This window comes from Chiroxiphia lanceolata, chromosome 26 (assembly GCF_009829145.1).
Source record: "Chiroxiphia lanceolata isolate bChiLan1 chromosome 26, bChiLan1.pri, whole genome shotgun sequence".
Classification (NCBI taxonomy): domain Eukaryota; kingdom Metazoa; phylum Chordata; class Aves; order Passeriformes; family Pipridae; genus Chiroxiphia; species Chiroxiphia lanceolata.
Genome location: NC_045662.1, coordinates 1,910,348 through 1,928,211, shown reverse-complemented (window position 1 = coordinate 1,928,211; position 17,864 = coordinate 1,910,348). Strand labels below are relative to the sequence as shown.

Here is a 17,864-nt window from a genome sequence, read left to right as displayed (position 1 = left end):
TTTTCCCCTGTCCAGAGGACCCCAGCCCACAGTACCCAGCTGGGGGCAGTGGGGCTCATGGAGGGGAGGGACCCCCAAAATCCCCATGGCTGTGCAGGGAGGGGAGCCCTTGGCAGCACCCAGATAAGGCAACGGGCCATTATCGGGGCACCCAGACCCAGCACCACCCTCCACCCCACTGGGGGTGCCACTGGGTCCCAAAAACGTGAGACTGACCCCCTGCCTGGATGGGCTCCCCAAATCGGGCTGGCACAGGGGGGACAGCACTGGTGTGACCCCATGGCCGGAGGGACCCTGTGGGGGACCCCGTGGGTGTCCCCAGGCACTGGGGGGCTGCTGTGGGACTGTGAGTGTGTGTGTGTGTGTGTGTGTGTGTGTAAGGCTCACTCCTCCTTGTCCCTGCGATTTGGGTTGGGATTTGGGCCCAGGACCCCTTTGGAAAGGCTGTGAATATAAAGACACAGGCGTGTGCATGAGCACACATGCATAGATGTGCACACACACACCACCACGTGTGTGTGTGCAAATACACATGTGCAAATAAAATACATGCTTGTCCACAGAGGGATGGATGTACACGTGGACATGCACACACGTGGATGTGCAGACACGTGCACACATGGATGTGCCCTCACACACACACACATATATGTACTCATGGATGTGCACTAATACACGTGCACACACATGTGTGCACACACACACACACACACGTTCAGCCCTTCCTATTCCACCCCCTCTCCAGGACACCCCAATGACACCATCCCACTGGACAGACGGACACCCCGCCACATCCCCCATCCCCGTGTCCCCCCCCTGCTCCTCCTCCCCGGGGAACCTCCCCGGGAACCCCCTTTTTTTTAAATTTTTTTTTTTGGAAAAAAAGAGAACACCCCAACCCCGTGGGAAGGGGGGACAGCAGGGGGGATCCGGGGATTCCCCGCAGGGAAACCCGGAGGGTAAAACAAGATATGGAGGGGCACAGCGGGAGCAGGGCCGGTGGTGCCGGGGCAGGCAGAGGGACGGGGGGGCAGCGGGGCACAGGCGGGGCAACAGCCTCGCGGCCTCAAGACTGTTGCACCCGATAACCTTGTTTACGGGGGGCCCCGGGGGGCCGGGTGAGCCCGAGGGGGGCGAGATTAGGGAGGTGAGAGCGGACTCAGGGCATTGGTGTCTCGCAGCCCGGGCAGCCGCAGGCAGAGCGCGGGCAGGGGCGTCTGGAGGCACCCCAGGGGTAGGTGCGGGGTCACCTCAGGGTGTCCCTGGGGTGGGAGTGGGGGGACAGGGTGGGCGGGGGGATGGCGGGGCCAGGCAGGGCTGGGAGAGCACCCTGGGGTGCCCTCGTGTGGGGGTGGGGGGTGGAGGGTTGTCAGCAAGGGGGTGCTGGGGTGGGAGGTGCTGCGGGATGGGGGGTATGGGCTCCCTATGGAGGCACGGGGGGAGGGCCCACCATCCATACCTGCGGGATACCTTGGGATATGTGGGCTCCATACGGAACCAGGAGAGGGATCCAGCCGTGCCGTGTGGATGGCATGGGGTGTATGGGCTCCATGTGGAGCCATGGGGGTACCTGTGGTAGGACAGACCCCATCCACACTCTGAGGATGGCATGGGATGTATGGGCTCCATACTGAGCACGTCAGGTACCTGCTGGATGAGGGATTGCAGCCACATTTGTGTGGATGGCATGGGATGTATGGCTTTCCATACCATATGGAGCCACAGGGATTGTACCCGCTGTGGGAAGGAGCTGAGCCTTGGCTGAGCTGAGTGGATGGTCTGGGATGTATGGGCTCCATATGGAGCCATGGGGCTCCCTGCTGCAGGAGGGGACCCCAGCCATGCCACAGGGATGGTGTGGGATATGTGGGTTCCACACTGAGCCATGGCGACTGTACCTGCTGCAGGAAGAATCCCAGGCACGCTGTGTGGATGGTGTGGGATGTATGGGCTCCACGCTGAGCAGTGCTTGAGATATGATGTAGGAGGTGTGAGCCCGTCCTGAGCTACTCTGGCTGTATGACATGGGATGTTTGGGCTCCATTATGAGCTGTACCCACTGCAGGAGGGATCCCAGCCACGCTGCATTCATGGCGTGGGATGTGTGGGCTCCACAGGGGGCACGTTGGCTGTGTGGTGCAGGAGACACGGGCTCTATAACATGGGGTGTGTGGTGTGGCAGGTATGGACTCACACCCATGCACATGATGAGGGACACAGGGGCTCTGTACCACACAGGAGGGTCATGGTGTAGGACGTGCTCCGTCCTGTGCCCCATGATGTGCAAGGCTGGAGGTGTGGGCTCCGGGCTGGACGTGTGGGCTCTATCTCACACGTGTGGGCTCTATCTCACACACCTGCTGCAGGACACATGGGCCTCTGTAGGGTGTGAGGTGGCCCAAGGATGGATTCAGCAGGTCCAGGTGACCTCGCTGGCAGGTGCCCCAGCACCCTGCGGGTCCCCAGCCCCTCACCCCGGCCTCGGGGCGCTGTGGGGCAGCGCGGGGGGCGGCGGGTGGAGCGGGGCGGGGGCCGACAGCAGGTGCCGGGAGTTATCAGCGGGGCGCAGCCCGGTGCACCGGGCTGATGCAAGAGCCGCCGGCGGGGCTGGGGGGGCCGGGGGGGGCCCGGGACAGGCCGGGGCTGGGGGGCCGGGGGCCGCCGGCCCGGGGCCAGGTGGGGGCAGGAAGGAGGAGGCCGGGTCCGGAGCCGGCTGTCGGTCCGTGGCCCCCGCCGCGGCTCCTGCGCCCCACCGGGGATTCCGTGGCCCCGCCGGGGATCCCGTGGCCCCCCGCCGGGTGTCGGGGACGCCACCCCGGCACCCGCCGCCCCCAGCCGGGAGCGAGCTCCTGCATCACCCCGGTGAGATCGGGGGGGGCTGGTTCCCCCCGAAGCCTCCCTGCCCTGCCCTTGCCCCTGAGCCCCCCTGAGGGGTCCCTGGGCCGGGGTGGTGGGGGACAGCAGACGGTCCTTGGTCCTCCCAAAATGGGGGGGACCCCACGGGGGTCTGCAACAGGGGATCTGGGAGTGCCGGGGCCGGACACCCCTCCAGAGGCTCTGGGCTGGGGGACAAGGGTCATGGGGTGGGAGGGTTTAAGGGGAATGGGGGGTCCGGACCCCCGGGTCCCTCCGGGGCTGCCCCGGGGGGGGCAAAGAGGGGGTGCAGTGCGGGGACAGGGCGCCCCTGGCGGTTGTCCCCGGCACAGCCCTGGGGCATCTGGAGGGGAGGGGGGGGAACGGCCCGGGGGGTGGCAAAGTGGGGGCCAGGGGGGTGAAAGGGGGTGCAGGAACTGGGTGCTGAAGAGGATTTGGGTGCTGATGGGGGGGCGGCAGCAGGGGCCTCCCCAGCTGTGCACCTGGGGGGCTCTGGGGCACTCATGCTGTCCTGTTTTGGGGTGTCCCGTGAGCCCAGCTGTGCCACAGTTTCCCTTTCTCCCCCCTGCACTGTGCCACGGGGCTGGGGGGGGGCGGTTGCTGGGGGACCCGGCCACTGTGTGTGGGACCCCAGCCCCTGTGTGGGGTCTATATGGGACCCCCACCCACGTGCAAGGGGTCGTGTGGGACCCCAGCCGTGTGCATGGGTCTATATAGGATCCCACCTACGGGGTCGTGTAGGACCCCAGCCCATGTGTGTAGGTCTATATGGGACCCCCACCCACCTGTGAGAGGTCGTGCAGGACCCCAGTCCCTGGGTGTGGGTCTGTACAGGACCTGACCCCCAGGCACAGGGCATGGTGTGCATGGGCACGGGTGGGCCAGGGCAGGATGCCATGTCCCTGGTGGGAAGCTGCCGGGGCTCTGCCGTCGCCTGACGTCGGTTCCCATCCTGGATGGCAACAGGGCAGGGCACGACTTCCCCGGGGACCCCCAACGCCGGGACCTCCCAGCCCGTGGGGAGCAGTTTAGGCAGGCAGGGACTGCGGGAAGGGCCACGATGTTCAGCCCCAGCCCCACCCAGGGGACAAACCCTGATCCCGGGGGGCACTGAGCGATGCCCCGGTCTCTGCTAACATGTTCTCTCTGGTTTCCCCCGTGCCTGCCCCGCAGAGAGCCGGGTTATGGTGGCACCGGGCTGAGCGCCGGGACGCAGCGAGGCAGCAGCGGGGGCCGAGCCCGGAGCCATGGAGGGGCCCGGCCAGGTAGGGACCCCCGGCCCCCCCCCGGCTCTGCTGCTGCGCCCCGGCACAGCCCCGGCGAGATGTTGAGGGTACCAGACCCCGCTGATTCCCTTCTCTCTGTCCCACAGGAGGCCTACGAGGAGGGCATGAGGAGGACCCTCGACCCTGAGGGCTACGAGGATCCCAGCCTAAAGGACTCCCGCCTGTCACTGGGGGAGATGAGCAGTGAGTGGCTCCTGGGGTGCTGGGGGGCACTGGCATGGAGGGGCCATTGCATGGGCACTGCTGTTGTACAGGTGCCAGCACTGCATGGGCGTGGCATTGCACGGGCACTGGTGTGTCACGGGCACTGGCGTCGCAGAGGTCACACCTCACTGTGTGGGTGACAGTGGTATTGCACAGGTGACAGCGTTGCACGGGTGATGGCACCACACGGGCACCGGCACCAGCTGGGTGCCAGCACTGCAGGGGCACCAGTGGCTCAAGGTCGCATGTTGTGTGGGCACAGGAGTTCTGTGGGTGCCAGCTGGGCATGGGCACCAGCACGGCTCTGGTGTGTTGAACGGGCACCAGCACTGCGTGGGCACGGGTGTTTCACAGGTGCCAGCGTCTCATGGGCACCTGTGGGGTATCAGCAGCATGTTACATGGGCATAGCATGGCACAGGCATGTTGTATGGGCACAGCATGGCACAGGCATGTTCCATGGGTGCTAGCATGGCATAGGCATGTTGTATGGGCACAGCATGGCACAGACATGTTCTCTGGGTGCCAGCATGGCACAGACGTGTTGCATGGGCACAGCACTGCATGAGTAGAAGCACTGCATGAGCATAGCGTGGCATAGACATGTTGCATGAATGTGTTTCCTGGGTGCCAGTGTGGCACTGGCAGCGGGGCTCACTCAGAGCGTGGGGTCAGGCAGGGACACCCACCCTCAGGGTGGCATCCCCCAAAGGCAGCGACACCCTTTGCCAAAGCCCTGGAGCAGTGAGGTGCCACCCCAGCGCCGGGGCTGTGGGTACCTGAACTGGGGCTGTCCTTTGGGACACCCGAGGTCCTTGAGCCTCCGGGGAGGGAGGTGAGGGGAGTTTGGGGGTCTGCGTGCCCCGGAGCATCCCTTTGCCCCAGGCTCGGTTGTTCCAGAGCTGCCCCCCGCGGGGGTGTTTGGGCTCGGGTCCCCCGTTGGGGTCACACAAGGGGGGTAACGCTGCCATGTTCTGCGCAGGGGCCGGCGCTGGCATCGGGTCCCCCCTGCACGCGTGGAGGGCCAGAGCCGAGGAGCTGACGCCCCTGCGGTGAGTCCCCAAATCGCGGCGGGGGCGCCGGACGCTGCCCTGCCCGCCCGGCTGGCATCACCCGCGGGGAGGCCGGTGGCACCCGCGGTGCCCGGCGCTGACCCCCCCGTGCCGGCGGTGTGTGTTTTGCAGCCAGTATCTGCCCGGCCGCCGGGGATGTTATGACCTGCACGGGAAGAGGCGCGCGGCCGGGGCCCCCCCGGGACAGCCCCCCCGCCGGGGCGGAGGGCAGCGTGAGTGACCGCGGGGGCCCCGGGGGACGAAGCCCGGCCCCGGCGTCCCCCCCTACCCCCAGCCCTCCATCGCGCTGTCTTGCCCGGTTCCGCCACCCACCCTTCCCCACCCTGCGCGGGGTGACCGTCACCCGGGCGTCAGGGCACGAGTGACCGCTGCCACTTGCCCGTAATCGCCCACTGATTGAGGATAAATAAAGTCTTTGTTTGGGGTGAGGACAAGAACCACTTGGGGCCGAACGCCGGCTGGCGCCGGGCGGCTCGGTGGCGGCGGGCAGGGACGAGGACACGCTCGTGCCCGCGTGCCACGGCCGACACTGACGGGGACACGGTGGCAAGGGCCGCGCCCCGTCCCCGCTCCCGTGGACACAGCATCCTTCCTCCGGCAGAGCGGGATGCGGCTCTTACGGCAGCATCCCCCGCTGGGTGACCCGGCTGGGGACAGCGAGGGGACCGCGGTGGTCCCCGTCGAGGGCGGAGGGGACGGGGTGAGCCTGTCCCCACGGTGGGGTGGCAGCGGCGGGCGGGAGCCGCGCTGGTGTTTACTGTCAGCAAAGGAAGTGTTGCTGGATTTACGGTGCACACAGGGCGGCTGCGGGGATCGCTCCCCACTTTATAGGGACAGAGCTGCGGGGACATGGGGAGCGCAGGGGGGCCCGCAGGTAGGCAGGGGACGGGGACAGGGATACCTCGAGCTCCTGGGGTCTGGCTGGCCGGGGACGTGCTGTCCCCGTGTCCCCATTCCAGTGGCAGTGCTTGGTGCTCGGTGCCGGTGTTGTGTCGGTGGCAGGGCGGTGGCCATGAACCCTGTCCTCACCCTGGCCCCGGTGATGTCCCCAGACTGTCACCCTGCCCCAGGGGCCAGGCTTCGGGGATGTGAGGGGACCAAAGGCACCGTCAGGGTGGGGGGTAATGGAAGATCTGGGATGGTGGCACATGTCCAGTGAGTAACAGCAGGGCTGGGGTGTGACAGAGAAGGGGACACATCCGAGTGACCCCAGCTGGGTCTGGGTTGGGGGTGATGGAGAAGGGGACACTTCCAGGTGACCCCAGATGGGTGTGGGATGGAGGTGGTGGGGGGAGGCACCTTCAACAGACCCCAGGGAGGGGGTCTGGGCTGGGACAGGGACCAGCTAATGCTTTGGTGCTCCACTTGCAGCTGAGTCAGTGACCGATGTGGACCCGGAGGCGTCGGGGAGCAGGAGGCTCCTGTCCCAGCGGGACACCCATGAGGTGGGTGCTGTCCCAGGGACCCTCATTCCCTCCCCATTCCTAAGGGTGTGTGGACTGTGGCCACTTGGAGACCAACCTGGGAACCAGGACATGGGGAGAGGAGACACTGGGTGTCCTGGGGGTCCCTGGTGTTGCCACCCAGGGTACCCTGACCCCCCTATCTCGGCTGCAGGGCTACGTGGAGCTCCACGAGCTGGTCATGGACAGCTCGAAGGACTTGTGCTGGATGGAGGCCGGCCACTGGCTCAAGCTGGAGGAGGATTTCCAGGAATCGGGGCAGTGGAGCCAGCCCCATCTCTCCTTCCTGACCTACCGCAACCCCTGGAGATCCGACGGGCTTTGAACAAAGGTGGGGACACCCCTGGGGACCACCAGGATGGCGGCAGGGACCCCACGCCGACCAGGTGGTGACAGTGCTGTCCCACAGGTGCCATTCTCCTTGATGTGGCAGCCAACTCAATGGCAGCCATCGTCAACGTCCTCATCGACCAGATGATCTACGAGGGGCAGTGGAAGCCACAGGACGGGAGGACATCCTGAGGACGCTGCTCTTGCGGCACAGGTACGGCAGGGCTGGTGCTCCCAGGGGGTCCCTGAGGTCTGGGCTGGACTCAGCACAGGTATGGTAGGGCTGGTGCTCCCAGGGGGTCCTGAGGTCTGGGCTGGACTCAGCACAGGTACAGCAGGGCTGGTGCTCCCAGGGGGTCCCCACAGTCTGGGCTGGACCCAGCACAGCACATCCCACTGGAGCCCAGATCAGGGTGGGAGAGCTTTGTCCTCCAGCCCTGTTTGGGTGTCCCAGCACACAGGGCTGAGGCTGCCTGATGAGTGTCTGGGGGAGTTGATGGCACTGGGGGGTTTGACACCAGCCCCCCGATGCTCTCAGCCACCCCAGTGAGGGGGAGTCGGTGTGGACGCTGCCGCCGGCGCTGCTGCAGCGCTCGGGCACCCGCCGGGACGATGGAGCAGCAGCCACTGATGAGGGAACAGCAGCCCATGGAGATGAGCAAGCTGTCAGGGACTGAGCAGGTACTGGGGGCACAGGAGGGCACTGGGGGGCACTGGGATGCAGGGCTGGGGGTGGGAGATGCACACAGGGTGCAACACACACACAAACACAGGTGAACATACAGCTTGGTACATGTAGGGGCACAGAGCAGTTGCACACTCAAACGTGCTTGTGTAGCACATGCAGAGGGGGACACACAGGGAATGGTTGGGGACACTTATGGGACAGAGAGGGAGACTCAGGGAGTGGTGGGGGACAGGCAGGAGATGGAAGGGGACATTCAGGGGACAGAGGGAGAGACATGGGACAGAGGGGAACATGCACGGGACAGAGAGAAACACACCAGAGGGGGATGTGCAGGGGGCACAGAGGACCACAGGGACAGCCACCAAGGCTGGCTGGCTAATTCCTACCGTCTGCCTGCAATAGAGTGGGGCCTCCAAACCCCAGCTCCCAGAGAAGATCCCTGAGGATGCCGAGGCCACCTTGGTCCTCGTGGGTGAGTGGTCAGTGGGGTGGTGGGTGCTGGCTTGGGTCAGGGGGGTGGGTGCAGGCTGAGGGAGGTGGGTACAGGGTCAGGGGGTGCAGGGGGAGCTTTGCCATCTGCCCCTTGCTGTGCTCGCTCACGCCCTGCCCTTTCTTGCACCCTTTTTGCCTCTCCCCATCCTCAGCTCTCGCCGCCGCCTGCTGCTGCTCAGTGCTGCTCTCCGGGTCCCTGTTCCATGTCCCCTGTCCTCATGTCCCATCTCCCCATGTCTTCATGTCTCTAAGTCCCCCATGTCCCTGTGCCCCAAGGTCCTGTACTCCCATGCCCACCTATCTGTGTGTCCCTGTGCTCCCGTGCCCTGATATCCCTGTACTCTCATGTCCATCTATCCCTGTGTCCCCATGTCCCTGTACCCCTGTGCCTCAGTGTCCTCATGTCTTTGTGCTCCCATCCCATTCTCTTTGTCCCCCAACATCCCCAAGCCTATATGTCACCTTGTCTCCATTCCCAATGTCCCTGTGTTCCGATGTCCTGTTGTCTCTGTGCTCCCACGTCCCCATGTCCCTGTACCCTCATGTCCCCTGTCGTGTCTCTGTGCTCCCATGTCCCCATGTCCCTGTACCCTCATGTCCCTGTCGTGTCTCTGTGCTCCCATGTCCCCATGTCCCTGTACCCTCGTGTCCCTGTTGTGTCTCTGTGCTCCCATGTCCCCATGTCCCTGTACCCTCGGTCCCTGTCGTGTCTCTGTGCTCCCATGTCCCCGTGTCCCTGTGCCTGGTCCCCCATGACCCCCGTCCCGTCCCGTCCTGCCCCCAGGCGTGCAGCCTTCCTGGAGCAGCCAACGCTGGCCTTTGTGCGCCTGAAGGACGCGGTGACACTGGACGGTGTCCTGGACGTGTCCCTCCCCGTCCGCTTCCTCTTCGTGGTGCTGGGCCCCGACAGCCCCAACATCAGCTACCACGAGATCGGCCGCGCCATCGCCACCATGATGTCCGAGAGGGTACGGCTCACCCACCACTGCCACTGCCACCCCACTGCCACCCCACTGCCACCCCCACTGCCAACCGCCATCAGCCCCCCTGAGCACCCTGAGTCCCCATCCTCGGGGCTGCACCCTCTAACAGGGCTCATCCCCTGTGCAATGTCTGTCTCTGATCCCTGTGTCCCCCTGCCACTGTGTCCCCTTGTCCCCATGAACTGGTGTCCCCATGTCCCTGAGACCAAGTGTCCCTTTGACCCCATGTGTCCAAGCAAACACGTCCCCGTGCCCTGGGCTCCCACACCCCTGTGCCAAGCCCCTACCCCCATCTCCCACCTTATCCCTATGTCCCCATGCCCCTGTGGTTCCATGCATCCTGTCCCCAATCCCCTTATGCCCCCGTCCCTCCTTATCCCTGTGTCCCCATGCCCTTGTGCCCCCATGTCCCCCCTTATCCCCATGCCCCTATTCCAAATCCCCTGTGTCCCCATCTCCCCCCATATTCCCCCATCTCCAAGCCCCTGTATCTTCCTATACCCCTTATCCCCACGCCCCCTGTCCCTAAGCCCCTGTGCCCCCATCTCACACCTTATCCCAGTGTCCCCATGCCCCTGTGGTCCTATGCCTGTTGTCCCCAAGCCCCTGTGCCCCCATGTGCCCCCTTATCCCCATGTCCCCAGGACACCCCATCCCCACGGGGACGCTCAGGGGTGCCGGAGCCGGCTGAGCACCCATCCCCGGGCGATCCCACAGGTGTTTCGCCGGGATGCCTACCTGGCCGAGGGCCGGCAGGACCTGGTGCGGGCGGTGGAGGGAGTTCCTGGAGGCCAGCATTGTCCTGCCTCCCACCGAGACCCCCAACGAGCAGCTGCTCCGCGCCCTGGTCCCGCTGCAGCGCGAACTCCTCCGCCGCCGCTACCAAGCCCCCGAGAAACCGCCCAGCGAGGGCTTCCTGAAAGACCTGGGTATGTCAGGGACCACCCGGACCCCCCCTCCGAAATCCCCTGTCCCCGTGGCGGGCGGGACACCCCCCGTGCACACGGGGTCCCCCCTGACCACCCGATGTGTCCCCAGGGCTGGACGCGCCGGCGGCGAGGACGACGACCCCCTGCGCAGGACGGGGCGGCCCTTTGGGGGCTGGTGCGGGACATCTGCAGCCGGTACCCCAAATATCTCAGCGACATCAGGACGCCCTCAGCCCCCAGTGCCTGGCCGTGTCATCTTCATCTACTTCGCGGCGCTGTCACCTGCTGTCACCTTCGGGGGCTTGCTGGGTAATGGGGGGACGGGCTGGGGACACGCCAGGGGACGGGGATGTCCCCCCCAGCTGGGTGGGGGAGCAGGGGGCTTCCGCCTCCTTCATCACCATCCCGTGGGATGCTCCCAGGGGGTTATGCACCCCCTAATCCCAGTGCCGAGGGGTGTGGGACCGGGGGGCACAGCGCTGTGTCCCCCACCCTGGCCCTCACCGGCCCCTGCTCCCTTTCAGGTGAGAAGACCAAGGGCATGATGGGGGTGTCGGAGCTGCTCATCTCCACCTGCGTGCAGTGTGTGCTCTTCAGCCTCCTCAGTGCCCAGCCCCTCCTTGTCGTTGGATTCTCAGGACCCCTCCTTGTCTTCGAGGAAGCCTTCTATGGGGTGGGTACCCCCTGGTGCCTGTGGGTGCCCCCCACCAGCCTCTGGCAGTCCCACAGTGGGCTTGGGGTCTCCCCACCAGCCCTGGGAGAAGCACAGGGGGCTGCTGTGGGGGGAATGGCACAGTGGGGGTGGCACAGCGGGGATGGCAGGGTGGGTGGCACAGGGAGGATGTCATGAGGGGATGTCCTGGGGAATGGCACAGGGGGAGTGCTGTATGTGGGATGGCACTGGTGGGATGGCACAGGGGTGATGGCATAGGATGATGGCTGTCACGTGAGGGATGGCACAAGGAGGGTGCCCCATGCAGGGATGGCACTGTGGGATGGCACTGGTGGATGTAGTGGGGGAGATTGCACATGTAGGATGGCACATGCAGGATGGCACTGGTGGCATGGCACATGGATGATGTACAAGGGTGATGTCACCTGTGTGACAGCCCAGGGGTGACACCAACGCAGGTAGAGCCATCCAGGTGATGGCCCAGGGGTGCTGCCATGAGAGTCCTGCCACACTGAGGTACCACCCATCCCTGTCCTGGGGAAGGATGTGTGGGGCCACTGTGGGATGCCAAGGTCCAGCCCCCTCGGTGCCCATGCTGGGGAGCTCTGGGGGCTGACAGGGGCTGTGCCCTCTGTCTCCCCAGTTCTGCAGCAGCAATGACTTGGAATACATCGTGGGCCGGGTCTGGATTGGCTTCTGGATGATCCTGCTGGTGCTGGTGGTGGTGGCCTTTGAGGCAGTTTCCTGGTGCGCTTCCTGTCCCGCTACACCCAGGAGATCTTCTCCTTCCTCATCTCCCTCATTTTCATCTTCGAGACCTTCTCCAAGCTGGTCACGGTGAGGGGCACGGGGGGTCCCACAGTGGGGAAGGAGGGAGGGGGCTGCAGGTTGTGGTTATCTCCTGGGTTTCCATAGAAACAGTGGGATGCAGGTGAGGGACGGAGCCCACCTCCTGGTGTTTTCTCCCCTTTTCCAGGTATTCCCCAGCTCATGAGGTCCCTTCCAACCCTAACTATTCTGTGCTTCATGCATCTCTCTGCAGGGGGATTTTGGGGTAGGGAGGTGAACCCCACAGAGATGTCCCACCTGGGCTGCACCAAACATGGTCCTTGCCCAGCAACTGCCTAAAGAGCCCCAGTTCCTCCCCCCATCCCTGGCTCAGACCCCTCCAGGCTGCTTGGTTGCACTGGGATGGTGTCACCCCGTGCACTGGGATGGTGTCACTCCGTGCACTGGGTGCCCACAGGGACATTGCTGGTGCTGGGGAGGTGACAGGCAGGACACGTGGGTGTGTGTCATACCCAGGTGCCCCCATGCACCCCATGACAAGCTCAGCACCTCCCTGAACACCCTGGGTGACCCACGGTCTGCAGTGGGGACACACTTGTCTGACTGGCCTTGTTTCTGAAGAACCACAGAGAAAACCAACCCTAAATATCCCCCCTGCTCAGCATGTGCTGGGCTCCAGCCTTGCCCATCCCCCTGGCACACACCCTGCACCCACCAGGATGGTCCTGCAGGGCTCCCAGCATGGCAGGGGGGGTGCAGGGGACCCCCATCCCCATCCTCGCTCACTTCCTCCCCTTCCCTCCCCAGATTTTCAAGCAACACCCCTGAAGCGGGAGTACAGCGTGAAGGCTGACTTTGACCCCTCGGAGCCAGAGCCCAACACGGCCCTGCTGTCCCTCATCCTCATGGCTGGCACCTTCTTCCTGGCCTTCTTCCTCCGCAAGTTCAAGAACAGCGCCTTCCTGCCAGGCAAGGTGAGCACAGGGAGGACACGGTGCTGTCCCCCCTCCCCACTGCAAAACAGGGGCTCAGTGGCTGAGACTGGGCAAACTCATTGCCTGTTCCTGCAGAGGACAAGGTGGGGAAGAACCCCTGAGCTGGGGGTCGCACGGAGGGTTTAATGTGGTCACTGTGTCCCCACAGGTCCGGCGCTTGATCGGAGACTTTGGGGTGCCCATTTCCATCTTCATCATGGCCCTGGCCGACTTCTTCATCAAGGACACGTACACACAGGTCCGTGAGGGCAGGGCTGGGGGGGGACAGGTGCCCCCAGCATGGGGACATGGAGCTGGGTGCTCATCCCTGTGTCCCACCCCCTCACTCCCCGCTTTGCTCCCATCCAGAAACTGAGCGTCCCTAAGGGGCTGGAGGTCACCAACTCGACCGCCCGGGGCTGGTTCATCAACCCCATGGGGCTGCACGAAAAATTCCCCATCTGGATGATGTTCGCCTCCGTGGTGCCCGCCCTCCTGGTCTTCATCCTCATCTTCCTCGAGACGCAGATCACCACGTGAGGATGGGGGATACGGGGAGGGGAGGGCTGCGGGGTGCCCGGTGGGACAGGCACAGAGGGGACCTCCCTGGGGTGCTGTGTCACCAACACCCTGTGTCCCTGCAGCCTCATCGTCAGCAAGCCCGAGAGGAAGCTGGTGAAGGGCAGCGGCTTCCACCTGGACCTGCTGCTGATCGTGGCCATGGGGGGGCTGGCGGCCCTTTTTGGGATGCCCTGGCTCAGTGCCACCACCGTGCGCACCATCACCCACGCCAACGCCCTCACCGTCATGAGCAAGGCCTCCTCTCCCGGAGAGAAATCCCAGATCCTGGAGGTCAAGGAGCAGCGCATCAGCAGCTTGTTGGTGGCCGTGCTCATCGGTGAGCTGGGGAGGTGCCCCCCATGGGAGGTGAGGGTTGGGGGTCCCCCAGGAGCTCTCCCCAACCTCCCTTCTCCACCGCAGGCGTCTCCATCCTCATGGAGCCCATCCTGAAGTACATCCCGCTGGCCGTGCTCTTCGGCATCTTCCTCTACATGGGGGTCACCTCCCTCTTTGGCATCCAGCTCTTCGACCGCATCCTGCTCCTGCTGATGCCCCCCAAGTACCACCCTGACGAGCCCTATGTCACCAGGGTGAGTGAGCCCTGGTCACCCTCATGGGTGGCAGCGGTTTGGGGGTGTCCTGTGCTGCAGCACCCTGAAATTGCTTGAGGCTCCCCAAAGAGCCTCCTCCTTCCGTGCTGACCTTCACTGGGCTCTTCAGGCCACTGGTCCTGCCCCCACTCCAGCACCCACCACCCTGGGAAGGGGATGGGATGCTGTCCCTGACCTCAGTCCTGGGCTTCTCGTCCCACAGGTGAAGACTTGGCGAATGCACCTCTTCACCTTCACCCAGATCATTGTCCTTGTGCTGCTGTGGGTGGTGAAGTCCACCCCGGCCTCGCTGGCACTGCCCTTCGTCCTCATCCTCACCGTGCCCCTGCGGCGCTTCCTGCTCCCCAAGATCTTCCGGGACATCGAGCTCAAATGTGTACGTAGCCCCAGCACGTGCTGGGAGCCACCACTGTGCTGTCCCTGTCCCTGTGCTGGTTCTGTCCCTGTCCCCATCCTCATCTCCATATGTATCCCCATCACTGTCTCCAGCCCCATCTTTGTGTCTGCTTATGTCCCTGTCCTCATCCCCTTCCTCATTCTCATTCCTGCCTCCATCCTCATCTCCATCTGTGTTCCCATCTCCATCCCTGTCCCCAGTCTCATCTCTGTCCCTGCCCCTGTCCCCTCATCCCCATAATCCTCATCCTTGTCTCACTCCTGTCCCCATCCCCATCTGTGTACCCACTCTCATTCCTGTCTCCATCCCCGTCCTCATCTGCATCCCTCATTCCCACCCTTGTCCCCATCCTCACCCTGTCCTTGTCCCATTCCTGTCCCCATCCCCATCCCTGTCCCCAGACTCATCCCTACCCCTATTCCCATACCCATCCCAGCCCCTACCTTGTTCCATCCCTGACACTGTCCCTGTCCTCAGTCCTGACCCCAATCCTGACCCCTCCCCATACCCATCCTTTTCTCCAACCCTGACCCCATCCCCTCTCTGTCCCCATCCCCATCATTCTCTCCACCCATGTCCCCATCTCTACCACTGTCCCCTTCCTTATATTCATCCCTATCCCCATTCCCAGTCCCTATTCCCCTCCCCTGTCCCTATCTCACTCCTCATCTCCATCCCTGTTCCCATTCCCTGGCCCTATCCCCGTCCCACTCCTGATCTCTCTCCCTATCCCCATCCCCTGTGCATATCTCACTCCTGATCTCCCTCCCTATCCCATCCCCTGTGCATATCTCACGTCCTGATCTCCCTCCCTATTCCCCTCCCTGTCCATATCCCACTCCTGATCTCCATCCCTGTCCCCATCCCTGTCCCCCTCACTCCCTCTCCTCTCTCCAGCTGGACGCGGATGATGCCGTGGTGACCTTCGAGGAGGAGGAGGGGACAGACGTGTACAACGAGGTGCAGATGCCCAGTTAAGGGCCGGACCCCCCGGCCCCCCAACGCCCCCCCAGCCCCCCCACCCGCTTCTATGACCACTGCTGCCACCCCGGGGCCGCTGGGTGACGGAGGAGGATTTGGGGACACTGTCCCCACCTGCACGCCCCGGGAATGGAATTATTTTTTTGTTGTTTTTCCCTTTTTTTTGGTCTATTTTTAACAATATTTTGGATGGTGTGATCTCACCCACACTCTGCTGCCCGCTGGGGAAGGGGCTGCCCCGGCTCGGGGGGTTCCACGAGCCACCCCCACCCCGTGGCAAGGTGGGATGTGTCACCATCCCCTCCCCGAGGCCACCAGCGGGCACTGGGCATGGGAAGGAGCTGGAGGAAGCTCCCAGCCCGCGGGGACACCCCCAGCCTGGCCCCTCTTCCCCAGATGAACATTCCAGCGAGCTGGGAAAGACCCTTCACCCCACGGAGCCCCTTCTCCCATTTCCTCTGTTTGCTCCAGTGGGATCATCCCAGCTGCTCCGCTGCACTTCCAGCACCTCCCAGAGTTGGGATGTAAATAGTCCAGTGAGGGAGTTTATATATTTAGAACAAAAATAATCATGCTAAAAACAGCCAAAAAAATTACTTATAATTATGCCGATGCTTCTGCAGGTAGGATTCGCTCATAGCCAAGCAAAATTCCCCCCCCCCAAAAAAGGATGAAAAAGTACCTTAAAATGAAAAAAATTGAGGAAAAATAGAAAAAAAAAAAAAAGCAGCTGCAAGGAGTGATCTGTATATTTGATGCTACTGGGGGGGTTTGTTATTTATTTTTAGGGCTGGTTGTGCCCCTGCTGCAGCAGGGCCGTGTGTGTGTGTGTATATACTAGAGAATTATATCAAAATTCAGAATTTTCTATAAAAGATGATTTTTAAGGATCCTGGTCAGGGCCTAAACTCTAAGGACCAGTCTGTCAGTCTCACTCCATTCATGAATTAGTGTTAGTTAGTTAATTAGTCCTCTTTATTTTTATAGCGTTCCGGGTAAATCTGTGTAGTTTTTCCTCGATTTTTCCCTTGCTTGCTGACCATGACCCTGTTTCTGCTGGGATTGCTCCCAGTCCAGCTGAGCATCCCCCTGATCCTGCCAAGGCTCGTTCTGCCCTGATCACCCTCAAGGACTGGATCCAGCCAGGGCACAGAACACCAGATCAGGCTCCAAATTGCTCATTTTTGCTCATTTAGACCCCAAAATCAGCGGGGGGGGGTGGGTGGGAGAGTAGGGGGGTGGGAGTGGGTGGCCGCACCCGGGGCCTTGTGTTTGGGGTTGGTTTAGTTTTATTAATTATATGTCTGAAATGAAGAAATGTTTCGATCTTTGGGGTTTCCTCCTTCCCTTCCCCCCACCTCTGTATCAGGCTTTAATAAAGAAATTAATAAAATCAGAAAGGAAACGGGGGTTTTCTTTCCAACTGGCAATTTTCTGCTTTAATTCCCTTGTTTAATTCCTTCCAAAAAGGAGTAGCAGCAGCCTTTGGAGATGTCCATCCCCCTGGAATGGGCAGTGAAGTTGCACCAAGATGCTTGTCATGGCATCCTGGGGTGCTCCCTGTGTCCTAGGGTGCTCCATATGGTCATCCCAGGATGCTCCCTGCATCCCAACATCCTGGAGTGCTCCCTGCAGTCATTCTGGGATGCTCCCAACGGTCATCCCAGGATGCTCCTCACAGCTATCCTGGAATGCTGCATCCCAGCATCCTGGAGAGCTCATTACAGCCATCCTGGGATTCTCCCCATAGTCATTCCAGGATACTCACTGCATCCCAGCACTCCAGGATGCATCCCCAAGTCATCCCATGAAGTTCCCTGCAGCCATTCTGGGATGCTCCCCGTGGTCATCCTAGGATCCTTCCCACAGACATCCCTGGACGTTCCCTGCAGCCATCCAGGATGTTCCCTGTGGGCATCCCAGGATGCTCCCCATAGTCACCCTGGGTTGCTCACTGTAGCCATCCCAGGATGTCAGGGAATCTAAGGGATTCCTGTGGCCATCCCGGGATGCTCAGCCCCCCTCATCCCCCCGCACTCCAGGGTGCTGCCCCACTGCCACATGGCCTTGGCTTGTCCCTGCTCCAGGGGGATTGGGAACGTCCTGATCCAGGGCTGCTGGCACAGGGAGCAGAGCAGCCCCTGCCCCTCCCCCAGCCCCTGGCACTGGATTGACCCCGATTATCCATAATCCCATTAACGAACGGGAGACACCGGCTCTGTGAGCGGGGCCATGGGAAGGGCTGTGCCTGTTCGCCCCCAGCCTTCCCATGGGGCAGGAACTGGGATCAGCATCCTCGATTGCTCCAAACCAGGATCCCAAACTCTTCCCATGGGGCTGGGATAAACCCCAGCGTGGCCACCAGCTTTTCCCAAGCCTGGCATAGCTGCTACCCCCTGTTTTCCAGAGATGGAGGCACGTGGTTGGTGTTTTCCAGCCCAAGGCCTGTGGATCCAGCAGCTTCCCTTCCTTGTGCCGGCCTCACGTGGACAAGACATGCCAGGTGCCATCCAGAGGCCATCCTTGCCTCCAAATCCCAGTGAAGGAGGATAGCATC

The 17,864-nt window shown here is 62.8% G+C and overlaps 1 protein-coding gene across 1 annotated transcript; it reads left to right on the top strand.

Moving 5' to 3' along the window:
• The first annotated feature begins 4,106 nt into the window (after window positions 1–4,106).
• Window positions 4,107–15,957, top strand: SLC4A1 (solute carrier family 4 member 1 (Diego blood group)). The gene is given in 26 exon segments (XM_032711459.1): window positions 4,107–4,139; window positions 4,247–4,343; window positions 6,808–6,881; window positions 7,054–7,198; window positions 7,201–7,230; window positions 7,309–7,404; window positions 7,407–7,443; window positions 7,768–7,831; window positions 7,833–7,910; window positions 8,320–8,393; window positions 9,194–9,377; window positions 10,110–10,169; window positions 10,171–10,492; window positions 10,495–10,539; window positions 10,542–10,568; window positions 10,571–10,630; window positions 10,846–10,994; window positions 11,638–11,725; window positions 11,728–11,847; window positions 12,591–12,757; window positions 12,927–13,016; window positions 13,127–13,293; window positions 13,402–13,655; window positions 13,739–13,908; window positions 14,132–14,305; window positions 15,224–15,957. Coding segments are annotated over 26 exon segments (2,871 nt in total). The 5' UTR covers window positions 4,107–4,121; the 3' UTR covers window positions 15,305–15,957.
• Window positions 15,958–17,864: the final 1,907 nt, after the last annotated feature.